Source organism: Amphiura filiformis, chromosome 13, assembly GCF_039555335.1.
Source record: "Amphiura filiformis chromosome 13, Afil_fr2py, whole genome shotgun sequence".
NCBI classification, from domain to species: Eukaryota; Metazoa; Echinodermata; class Ophiuroidea; order Amphilepidida; family Amphiuridae; genus Amphiura; species Amphiura filiformis.
The window spans coordinates 35198397-35211842 of NC_092640.1; the positions used below are offsets into that span (position 1 = coordinate 35198397).

Consider the following 13446-nt stretch of genomic DNA (forward strand, 5'->3'; position numbering starts at 1 on the left):
TCGCTGTGTGTGGCGGACCACTCACGGCAGCTATGGGCGGGTGCATAGCGGCTACCACTGAAGTCAAGCCGTAGCTCGCCTTTGTAGCTGCCACCGAATGCACCTGGGTCGCTGTCCCGTGAGAGACTGCGAGCCCAACCCCTGAATAATCGCCAGCCAGTCCCTGTGGACAGCCAGCAGCTATTCTAGGGCCCAGGGTATCACTCGGCGGTCCCGCCATGGAACGCTGCCGTGTGACAACCCCAGTTGGTTCTGCTAAGACTACACCCACAGCGTTAGCCGCGGTATCGCCTCTGCTGAACCCATGCATGCTAGGGTTCAACCCAGGCAAGCCCGGGGTACCCTTGCATGCTGCCCGTCGCTGGCTACTACTGTGGCTGTTTGAGCCTGTAGATATGCCTGCAACAGACGGGTGTCCTCCTGCTAAAAACCCGTGAGGATTTTCGCTAGAGGACTGGTATCCTCCTGCTACAAACCCGCTTAGGGTTTTCGCTGGTGGTTACCGCTCTGCTGCCTGCTACTTTGCTCCGACGTATAGTCAGTGCTTTCGCTGGCTGCTGAGCCTTTGGACGCGCTTAGCAGTCCCGAAGGAACCGCCTTGCTTGTCCGGGGACCGGAGCCCCTTAAGCAGACCTGCCATGACCCATAGGGGCTGTCACAGCAGAATCTACCGTGATCGACTGGTATCCTCCTGCTGCAAAACCCGCTTAGGGTTTTCGCTGGTGGTTACCGCTCTGCTGCCTGCTACTTTGCTCCGACGTATAGTCAGTGCTTTCGCTGGCTGCTGAGCCTTTGGACGCCGCTTAGCAGTCCCGAAGGAACCGCCTGCTTGTCCGGGGACCGAGCCCCTTAAGCAGACCTGCCATGACCCATAGGGGCTGTCACAGCAGAATCCACCGTGTCGACCTTACCAGTGCCCTTGGTAGATTTCTTCTTCGTCTTATGGCGATGGCGGAGCCTATCCAAATCGTCAAGCTGGAACTCGGAGAGTCCTAAGCAAAAGAAAGACATCTAGAAGATCGTGAGCACTCCCTGTGGGTGAAACAGAGCGGTGTGGGTCCCGCTCCGTTACCAGGAAGGGCAAGCCCGACAGGGCCGAGGCGGCGCGAGAGAGAAAGGGAGGGGGCACTACCCCCCAACACACGACTCAAGCCCAGTAAGCAAACCTGAGCACGGAGGCTGGTCGCTAACGTTAGTGGTAAAGTAAGGACTGGCTAACTTTATTACTAAAATGTCAGACGGGTCCCTACCAATCCTCACCGTATGAATATCTGATTAACTCGTCTTTATTGGACGGTAATGAAGACATAACGATAGAGTAATCACCCTAACATAGCAACAATAACCTACCGTACATGAAATACAATGTGTATGTACAAACATCTATTGTAACTTACAGGCTGCAATGGTTGTTTACGTGGGAAACAAAATGAATGGCGCCAACGAAGCGGCCATTTTGAATTGCTCGTGTGTCCCGTGATACAAACGGAGGCACGATATGTAGCTAAGTTTTGGATCGTTTTTTTTTACTTTTTCGTCAGAAAATGCCGTCAAAACTATCCTCAGACGAACAATACCGGTTTGGTTTTACCTAAGGTGTGAAACTACAACCGTATATCTCGCCTTTGGTCGAGAAATTGATACACAGTGCTATGAACAATCGATAGGCACGCCTGTGTCAGTCGGAGACCAAGGAGGATAAGGGCGATCATATGGTGTGACGTCACCTTTTGGGTGAGTCCACCGGGGATCGGGGTTTTGTTATTTATTCATTTATGTGGGACAAAATGACTATTGGTTTTTTCCAAGATCTCGGGATCGATGCAAGAAGTATCTTAATCAACATCGGAAACGGTAAGATCGACCGGTGTACTGAGTCCAATGTGTCGTCATTAATGGTTCCTGTTCTTCCTGGGCCCCAGTGATATCAGGAGTGCCGCAGGGTTCAGTCCTAGGACCAACGCTATTTCTTATAAATGACATAACTGAGGGACTAAAATCCAAAATGAGACTATTTGCTGATGACAGCATTCTGTACCATGAGATCAAGGGACCAGAAGACCATAAAACTCTACAGCAAGATCTATATAAATACAGTTTTCGCCTGGGCAGATAGATGGCAGATGTCATTTAATGCAAGAAAGTGTCAGCATCTCAACATCACTAAAAAGTAAAAACCCTCTGAATATAATTACACTGTCTCAAACCAAGTCATTGAAAAGTCAAATAGTCATAAATATCTTGGAGTAACCATATCCAATGACTTGTCACCAAAGCAACATATATATCAATCATTAGAGCAAAAGCTGTCAGCACTCTAGGTGCCATCCGTAGGAATCTTGGGCCCTGTTCCACCGAGGTCAAGCTGAAAGCGTACCAAGCATTAGTAAGACCACAGATAGAGTATGCATCTGCTGCCTGGAGCATGTGCACTGCTCGTGACATCAACTCTCTGGAGGCTGTACAACACCAAGCTGTAAGATTTATCACTGGAGTGTTTGAAAGAAAGGCCAGCATAACACCATTGCTAGACCAACTGCAATTGGATCAACTTGCCATGGAGAACAATGTCCTAATGCACTTTGTTCTACAAGATTCATCACAGCTTAATCAACATCGGCTTTCCACCCAACATCAAGATGAATCCCACCGTTGGTAGCACATCATACAAACTCTGCTATAACCTTGCATGCAAGATGCAACCTGTACAGGATTCGATTTAACTGGTGTCGTGGAGCAAAATGCTCCCCATTTTGGACAACCTGCTACACAAATTTCAGCTTGCATAGCAATTTTTTACAATGTAAACACATGCTAATATAATAAGAACATCGCCTAAATAAAGTTTTCGCTACAAACTGCTACACAAATTTTTCCTAGTAAATTGAACCCTGAACCTGTACAAGTACTCATTTTTTATTCGGACAGTTCCTACATGTAACAGACTACATGTACCTCTGGAAGCTGTCTCAGCAACATCACCAAACTCAGCTCTCCCTGCAGTCCGGGCTATGCAGCCCACTGCAGTTCACCAGCTCATCCAATTGGGCATCTACTTTTTACTCGCACCTGTATAGTTTCTGCACATCGCACAACTGCACATCTTTGAGCATCATCAAGAGTCTCCTTGGACAAGCATCACGCTTTGTTACGAGTGTAACAATTGAAGATTGACGATTGAAGATTGGATCAGGTCAGATCCAGTCACATTATAGAGTCATCAGAACATGGACGAAAGAGATAACAGACAAACTCCATTTAAAACAGTCAAAATCTCAGCATCACCGGCTAATTATGAGGGCTGATTGTTCCATGCAATGCGACAGGTAAAACTGCTATGCACACGTGCCACGTCTTTTTACGGTCTTTCGCCTAAACGCAAGGACAAGCAAAACAAGGCATGCGACGATGGCGTGGTTGTTAGACACGGCACAATCGAACTATCGGCCCTCACGAATTATATGCAAGCATTCACAGCATACAATGCACTGGGACTTTCACTGTTGATAAATAGTCTGTAGTAGTCTGTGCATCAGAACCTTGACCCACTTCCTTTAATTAGGCTATTCAATTTGCCAGTTGTCATACCCCTGTTGAAGATTTCATAAAAGTGTTCACCAGAGGGATATGTTTTTCAAATAGAATTGGCTAGGATTAATTATTTTGAAACCTATACTCCCCCTGTGTATGGCTTTACCTATAACCGGAGTGAGTATTTTAAATGGAAGTTATCCACCTTTCTATTCTATTTGATATTCCATAGAGATTTTAGCTAATGTTCCAAAGGGGTGTGCGGATTTTGATTGGAATAGCCTACAGGAAATCCTTGTCACTAGGACACACAATTTTTAGGATCAAATTCATGTGTGACGATATCCTGTCCCACTGCTCATGTTTTTGCAGGAAAATATGAAATAATTTGGGTCAAAAGTCATTCTTTCAGCAATTTATTATTTGCATAATGTTGCAGTAGTTTGATTTGTGATATTAAATTGGTGCCAGTTGATCAAACTAAACAGCAGAATATTTGGATGGCAGAACAACAACAACTCTCATGCAAAGAGATTTGTTGTGAAAGGGGGACAGGTAAATGGCGAGTTAAGAATGGGCGAGTTAGGTGAAAAGCGAGTTAGATTGGCGAGTTACCCCCTGCAGAGATTAAAGTGTGACCCCTGCTGAGAATACGACAAGTCCCATTGGCGAGTTAAGATTTACAACAAGTCCTGCCGGCGAGTTACGACAAGTCCCATAAGCGAGTTAGGATTTTTACGGCAAGTTCCGCCGGCGAGTTACGACAAGTCCCATTGGCGAAGTTAAGATTGACAACAAGTCCCGCCGGCGAGTTACGACAAGTCCAATAAGCGAGTTAAGATTTTTACAGCAAGTCCCATTGGCGAGTTATTTTTCAAATCTCAAATGCTTTTATATAATATTTAATTCTCACCATCTGTTGTTGTCTGCCATTTGTCAAGAAGGCTAATTATCACATGCTGGGTAATTAATAATAGCCATGTTCAGACGGTGGCTTACCATCGATGATTACTAATCATCGATGGTAACTTTTAATCCCCTAATCAACGACGAGCGTCCACATGACGGCTAACCTTCGACAATTGCAATATTTATCAACAAGCCAACACCAAGACTCGCGATCGCGGTGGCTTCATTATTTTTAATAGTGAAAAAGATTTTAAAAAGAAATAAAGATTCCATGTTGTTGATGTTGTTACTAGCTCATTAAAAGAAATATTACTTGAAATTAAACTGTGAAAGATCATATTCTTGAGTTTTTAATTTTTATTTCTTGCGCGCAACAATATACTGAATCCTTAGGTCGAACTGCCGGGAGTTCCCCTTTTGGCGTAATGTGACACGAGAACGAATGACGATACCAAAAAACCATCATAATTTTATTCTAATCTTCTGTCTTCTTTTTTCAAGTTTGCTACTTCATTTTTAAGCCAAAAAATTAAGAAAATACTATAATATGCCTACTAAAAATGCAATGATTTGGAGTCGATCCAGACCTTTCGTCGGCGCCGCAAATTTTCTTGAAGTTTCAATCTTTAGACCTGCTGTGATCCGGCGGCTTGAGCCCGGACTTTGCTATGGAAACTCCGTCTTTCGCTGCGATTTGACGGCGCGCGGCGAACAGTTGCCAATAGGAAAACATGGTAAATGCAAGAAGATCAAGAAACATGCTATGTATAGACACCATCAGGTCATTTGAGGTCACGCTTAACTACGACTTACTTCGAAGATAAGCTTGTCCACACGGCACTATCATCGACTACTGCTCGTAGTTTAGGTCTAAACCATAAGATTTCTTATGGTTAGTAACTTGAAGTTTACTCGTTGATTACTAAACCACGATTGTGTCCACACGGTCATTAACTACAAGCTAATCATCAAAGTTTATAACTACAAGCTAATCAACGACTAATCATTGACCGTCTGAACGTGCCTAATGGTTCAGGACACCTATGTTCATGGTACAATGTATTGGGTAACCTTGGAGCAATTTATAATTTTAAGCAGATCTGCAAGTATGGTGAGAGTATAGGAAAAACCTACATCAAGTCCTACATGTAACTCGCCAATGGGACTTGATGGTCTTGCTGTAACTCGCTCGCGGGACTTGATGGTATTGTTGTAACTCGCTTGCAGGACTTGATGGTGTTGTCGTAACTCGCTTGCGGGACTTGTTGGTGTTGTCGTAACTCGCTTGTGGGACTTGTTGGTGTTGTCGTAACTCGCCGGTGGAACTTGTTGGTGTTGTCGTAACTCGCTTGCAGGACTTGATGGTGTTGTCGTAACTCGCTTGGGACTTGTTGGTGTTGTCGTAACTCGCTTGTGGGACTTGTTGGTGTTGTCGTAACTCGCCGGTGGAACTTGTTGGTGTTGTCGTAACTCGCCTTTAGCTTACTTCGTGGGGGGTAATTGACAAAAAACCTAATCTCTGTGGGGGGTAACTCGCCTTTTTAACTCGCTTTTCTTTAACTCGCCTTTTTTTAACTCGCCTAGTTACAGCTCCCTTGTGAAAGACACTTGCTGTGAAAATATGAACGAGTTCAGATGGTAAATGTGCAGCATTGCAAAGGCTTCCTTGCATATTGTGTGCATTACTATTGTTATTTTATGTAAATATATTTCAAATGCTTAATTAGGAAAGGTAACTTTTAGAGCAAATATGGTATTTAAAGGGGGTGGTTGGATATTTTGTCTTGTGTTTTGTACCTCAAATTGAGGCCTGTACCAAAATAATCTGATAGATACCCAAGTTTTGATGTAAATTGCACAATTGCATGATGGTAAATATGCACTGATGGACAGAATGACATGCCAACTCATGATTCCAAAATGTCTCCTCTTTTAAGTTGGACGGGATGACCTAATAATGACCAGGGACTATGCAATAATTGTGAGCCCTGGGAGGAGGGTAAAATAGGGGGGGGGACAAGAATGTTTGGGCCAGCTGAGAGGGAGCAAGCAATTTTTGGAAATTTTACCCCCTGGGGAGCTCATAATTATTACACAGCCCCTAAAAATAACACAAGGCAGCATATGGCATATATTAGAGTCAAGCGGTAGCATGACCAGCAAGTTTTAAAAAAACCCGACTGATAAAGAAGAATAAACAGATGCACCGCGGACTATATTTACACGAAACAAAACGCTATTGTTCTGTGATATTTTTCGCTGGGTAAAAAATATATCTAAAACCATGCTAAATCTTATTTACTGTCCAAAGTGTAATATTTTAATAACTCATTAATTCAAACAGTTACACCAATCTTACAGTCAATCCGATTGTTTGATAATAAACAAACATTCTTGTATTATTTCACGCGGTATTTCATAGCCAAAATTAGTGTAAAATCATAGCTAATCATACTGATATCCAGAATCTTTCGTCACTGCTACAGCCATACATGGCTGTCACTGGCACACTACTTTTTTGAAATTCACTTTCAAAATATACCCTAGCATTTTCCTGGATACCCTACATACAAATTCTGGATCCCATTCGCCAAAAAATCAAGTTTTTCACAATTCTTTTATTCTTTCCGGACATACATTCATATTAATAAATACTCCACTTTCACACGTCGTTATATCGGGACGTCCCGTGGCATGAAGTGGTTAAGGCCATGGACTTCTAATCCACTTATGAAGTTTTGCCCAAGTTCAAACTTCCCACCACCTATTTTTAATGTTTTATTTAAAACCAATTTATTGTCATAAATCAAGAATAACACCATTTCGAACATCCATTGCTATTGTGATTATTATATTTTTTTCATCAAACAAACATGTTTGATTTTTTATTCACATTTAGGCCTAAGCCTAGGGCCTACTTTCACCATCCAGATGCTTTCACCATGCCTGACTATCATGATATCTTCGTCATTTAAAGCACATTTATCAGTGGCTATGTGCACAGCTCAGACTGAAATTATATTTGGAATAAATATTATAAATTGTCACAAATTAAAATCACAAACAGCGAAAGATCGCCAACAACTGCCGCTGAATATTGTTATCCAACTAGATTTCCCCACAGGGCTATAAAGAACCACAAACCGCTAAATTTGGATATATACTAGATTGCCCTGCAGGGCTATAAAGAATCACACACCACGAAATATGGATATCCAACAAGCTTAAACTATAAATTAGCTCCCGATAGAGGGCAGGGCTTGATAAGGAAATTAAAATCACAAACCATGAAAGATCGCCGACAACCGCCGCTTAATAGGGATATCCAACTAGATTGCCCCGCAGGGCTACAAAGAACCACAAACCGCGCAATTTGGATATCCAACCAGATTTCCCACAGGCCTATCGATTATAAAGAACCACAAACCGCGAAATATGGATATCCAACAAATTAAGACCACAAACCGCGAAAGATCAACAACAACTGCCGCTCAATATTGATATCCAACTAGATTGCCCGCAGGGCTATAAAGAACCACACACATGAATTTCGATATGCAACTATTGCCCCACAGGGCTTCAAAGAACCACAAGCCACGAAATATGGATATCCAACAAGCTTTTAAAAACTATAAATTAGCTCCCGATAGAGGGCAGGTTTGATGAAAACCACAAACCACGAAAGATCGCCGACAACCGCCGCTTAATAGGAATATCGAACTAGGTTGCCCGCAGGGCTACAAAGAACCACAAACATTAAAACACGATTATATTGCCTACTCGGGGCATTTAGACGCTTCCGTAGTATAGGCTTAAATATAATGCGCATTTACCAGTTCCGACTTGCAGTAGGCCTAAATCGGACTTACTCTCTGTGTCTCTCTGGCATTGTCAACATTGGGTGTGTGTTGTTCATATTTACATTTTCTTTACATATTTACGTTGCTTTGAATAATTAGAATATATTAAAATGTATATTGATCATTGTGTACGCCTCTTAACATTACAGTCACGTGTGACAAGCAAGTTTTAAAAATACACGACTGATAAAGTTTTGTTTAATTATTTATTGTCATGAATCCAGAATTGCAACTTCAAACATCTATTTTTCGTTTTATTTGTTTTATGGAGCACATCCTAACCTGATGACTTTCCAAGCTTGGAGCTGCTTGGCTACATTCATAAAAAAGAAAAGAAATCTACCAAAAAACGTTGACAACGTAAAGAAATCAACAAGTTTAAAAAACCCACCTCGGCTCACTTTTTGAAACTTGGTCCCATTTTAAACACCAACAGCAAATCAGTGTTTTTATTTTATTTCAACAGAACACAGCGTTTCCAACAAGATTACAAGCCTACGTGTTATTTGTTTAATTCAATCATTAATCATGATTATTATAAAACAAAACACAATAGGATATTGGCTTACCGTGCAAGAACAAGATAATAACCTTTCAGGTCGTTCCAGAAAGCTTACAAATTAATATCGCATCTGCACATTAAAGATACATAACACTTCTGGAAATGTTTTAAATTTATATAAATATGATAAAGTTTAAATCAGTACCTTTTACAAATGGGACCAAGTTTCAAAAAGTGAGCCGAGGTGGGTTTTTTTAAACTTGCTGATTTCTTTACGTTGTCAACGTTTTTTTTGGTAGATCACACTTTACAACTGACCTTTTCTAGTCTACTTCATAGCCCCTTTTGATATTCTTACTTCAATATCAACTCATCTCACAATGATTACAAGTTAAGAACCGCTACTATCAGAAAACTGTGGCGATGGGCAGGCCTGATAACATTTTTTGTCTCGGCAGAGCGGTTGAACTAGAAATGTGTTGTTTTATGGAAGGGCATAGCTGAGGTGATTTTTTTATCAAAAGGGACTGCAAAGCAGTCTAGAACTCGATGCCCTGAGAAAATTTTTCTCTGGGCAGATCGGTCACAAGAGATGTGTTGTGTAATATGGAAGGGCATAGCTGAGAGGATTTAAGGGACTGTAAAGCAGTCTAGAACTCTTCAAATACTATTATCCCAGTAAACATTACGTTCATGTCTATGTTTTTTAGCTTTTGTAGAAAATTGACTACTCTCTTCGCCGAAATAGAATGGAAAATATTTGCTGAAGAAGCAACTCTTTTGGAAATTTGTCATTTCAACGGTGCACACATTATTTACAAAACAAAGGCACAAAATTCCCTTGCCATTTGGAATATTGTAAAGTAAGTTCTCTCAAGTGACTGCAGCCACATTATGAATTTTTTCTGAACACAAATTTAAACTGCAACTTTATATTTTTCACAAAAGTTAGCAAATTTGTTCAAAGTATTCAGAGTGAATTTGAAAATATTTACAGATTAAAAATAAGTATAGATAAATGATAATAATACTAAAACGAAAAAACATATTACAGGGTTACTGCATTTTTAACTCCACAGCAGAACATGACTTCTAATGACAACATTTGTCTAATTCAAACTCCAGTTTTGCAGTGTAAATGAACACGCAACTAGAAGTCAAGTTCATGATATATAAAAGACAAATTCACAATTCGTTTTGAAGTCGACAATACCGTGTAAACCCAATTAATAAATAATTTAAATAGTCGTAATCTGAATTTGATGTCACAATTGAAGTTGACTTCTGTGTGTGTTTAATGCGGTCTTTAGACTTCCAACTGAACAAACTTGAGTTAATCCTCTACAACCAAAACATATGAATCATCAGCTAGCTTAGCTCAGAATACATATAAATAAATGGGGGCAAGACAAGGGCTAAAAAACTTCCAGTCAATGCACAGCAAACACATTTCAGTGGACTACTTCAAGTTCTTAAGAGTACTTTTATAAAGTAAAGCAATCTATGAAAACAGTTGACTGCATACATGTGTTAGGGGTGTGGTGGGGGGTCTGCATGAGCAAGTACTTAAGATGGTACTACACCCCTTGATAAATTTGTGACTATTTTTGCATTTTTCTCCAAAAATAATAACACACTAGTAACAAAAGTTATGTATATTATAGGGGCAAGGAATCCAGTTACTACACTGGAATTTCAGTGACTCAAGACAAGCGGTACATGTTATTTATGATAAGAAAAGAGGTAGCGCTAGAATATACCTCATCTGATAGCATAATGAACCACATACTTGTCTTGAATCACTGAAAGTTATTGGATTCCTTGCCTCTATAATATACATAACCTTTTTTACCAGTGTGTAGTGATTTTTTTTGAGAAATTGCAAAATTAGTCACAAAATTTATCAGGGGGCGTACTACCACCTTAAGGATGGATCATGAATCGTAATTTTGGGGGTGTATAAATGACTTTTATGTGTGTTTATGTATGCCTGACACCCACGAATAAGTACACACACATGAGAACTCTTTGTACAACAGAGGATGTACAGTTGCCGGTATATGGCAAGTCCGCACTTGGAGAGTAAAAACTTAACCATGTCCACGATAAAAAAAACACCTAAAATGTGTGTCCACAGTATGATAGTAAAATATGATCTTGTGTCATATACTGGGGTACCCAAAAAGGTGGCTTTGTTACATTTTGATGTGCAGCTTGGATTTCAAAACACTGTCTCTTGAGTATTCCTTCACTTAGAAGATTCAATTAGGTCTTAAATTGAGGCTAATTTATTCTAGATTACTCATGTTTTTATCCTGTTTTAAAATATATTTTATTTATTTTCTTATGACTTTGGCATGAAATGTGCCAAGGGTGGCTGAGGATTAGGGGGGGGAGGATTAGGGGGAGGGGTTCATATCGTAAATTTGATTTAAAACCACCATTAAAAATTTGAATCTAGTAACAAAATGTCTAAATGGACTCCCAGACATCTGAACCAAGTAAATAAATACAAAAGTTCATTTAAAAGACCAATACTTGCTCAGAATGATTGTAAATGTCGAAAAAAGAGGTGGGGTTACATCCTCCCTACTTTGTGATTGTCTTTGCCGGCCCTCGCTCATTTTTTAACCGATTTTATTAAGAAAGGTGTCAAAATGCTCAGGAGGATAAACCACTTCAAATGAGATGTGTAGGTAAAATATTTGATCCATTTAATTTTTTTACTATGTAACACAAAGGTACCCCAGTTTGTGACACAAGACCATATGTAGTATTTTTCATGTCCTTTTTTGTGTACATGTGTTACACAGAGTCTGTGGAATTGTTCAGAATATACCACCAATGATAACCCATCTTCAAAATAATGATACATAGTGTCCAAAACTGGTAAAATACAGTGGAGTTGTGTACATGATATCGGATGTATCATCTAAACTTAAGGGAGGGCAAATGAGCAAAATTGATCAGGAACTAGCCATCCTTTGAATCATATATTTCAAATGAGAGAGAGAGGACAGATCATTACATGTATTCACCATAGAAGTAGTGATAAAACAGGATTAATTACCACATCAATGGGTTTACACTATTTTTGAATGTATTGCCCAGCACTTTTCAACAACACTAGTCTTACAGGTGCGAGTAAAACATGGACTCAGCATAATGTGAAATTCCTATAGAATTACAATCCTGGTCTTTATTCCTGTTTTTTGACAGCGTAACGACTAGTGCAGGGCAATACATTCAAAAATAGTGTAAACCCATCACCATGGTAATTAATCCAGTTACATCACTACCTCTACGGGAAATAAGGGGTTAACCCCCTGAGCACTACCTGCCGATCTAACATTGCCTCTGACTGGTCAATTACATGATATCTTCACTTTAATCACCAATCAGAATGGAAGCTTTGCAAATAATTCACCCCAATTTTTTTGTGTGGTGAAATTATTCTAACAATGTTGCTGATTGATCCAATTGATAAGGGAAACTTCTTCGGCCAATCAGCAGGTAGTTCTCATGGGGATAAAGTTTTTACCTGAGCTACTGGTGGTTCCTCGTCTGTATCGTAGACGTTGGGATCTCTTCTCCAGTGACACAGCATCATGATATCTGCTACTATTATCAGAAAACAACCTCGGCCGTTTACGTGTGTAATCCCTTGTGGTCGACCCAAGTGCAAAGTTTGGCAGACCGCTCACAAAGGCCGACATGCGCTGTCTCCATTCCATTTTCCCGGATCATCTGCATCATCCATATCAGCAAGAGGTCCTGACCTCTGATTGTTCTCTTTATCAACTGCAAACACTGGGCTCTCGTCGTCGCCTAAACAAGGGGAGTTCCCCAATTCAGAGTCATTGGTCCAATCCGAATCGCTGGTTATTTGCGAGGCCCTGGATTCCCTTTTCTCTGTGTATTTGGAATGACCTTGTGCGGAGTCATGTCCACTTACTAAATCTACTGATGCTGTTCTGGTAAGTCTAGTTGGTATCCGTGGATCCGAAATCCAGGATGTGTTGGTCAGTGACGGAATGCCTACCCCATCGCTGACTCGTCTTTGTTCATAAAGTTCTGGATGTCCGCTCCATGTCTGAGTTCTCTCCCGATGCCTTGTGTCGATGTCGCTTCCAGTAGTTCCTGGAAAAGGTCAAACATAAAAAAATTATATTTTTAGACTCAAACCAGTTTGTTTCACCTTAACAAAATGTAAATGTTGTCTATATGCATGCTTTTTCCATCCTTCTATTTTATCACTTACAATGTAGTGCAAGAAAATCATATACATGCAATGGCTGCCTAGTAATAGAATTTGAAATTGCATTTGCAGATGAATCCAAACACTTGACAAATTTTTTATCTCACAATGCATTTAGGTTTGTTGTTTCAAAATAAGAAAAACAGTACCACCAAAACTAAAAAAGAGAAATCTAACAATAAATCAAGACAAAACAGAACAATACAAAGTACACAAAGATGGTCCATCAGACTGGAAAAAATGTAAATACCTAGGAACATTACTAGATACTAACGAAGATATAAAAAGGAGAAAATGTCTAGCAATAGCATCGTATAATCAACTCAAACATTTCCTGCAAAGCAAAAGAGCAAACATTACAACAAAATGAGAATTTTTAATGCTTA

The 13446-nt window shown here is 40.2% G+C and overlaps 1 protein-coding gene across 5 annotated transcripts in view; it reads right to left on the reverse strand.

Annotated features, from left to right (window-relative positions):
- LOC140168272 (uncharacterized) overlaps positions 1-13446 on the reverse strand; it is a 246724-nt gene that overhangs the window by 121865 nt on the left and 111413 nt on the right. For all 5 annotated transcript variants that reach the window (XM_072191627.1, XM_072191625.1, XM_072191628.1 and 2 more), the window contains exon 3: positions 12344-12942. In XM_072191627.1, coding sequence (XP_072047728.1) covers positions 12344-12536 — 193 coding nt within the window. In that variant the 5' untranslated portion in view covers positions 12537-12942. The remainder of the gene's footprint in view (positions 1-12343; positions 12943-13446) is intronic.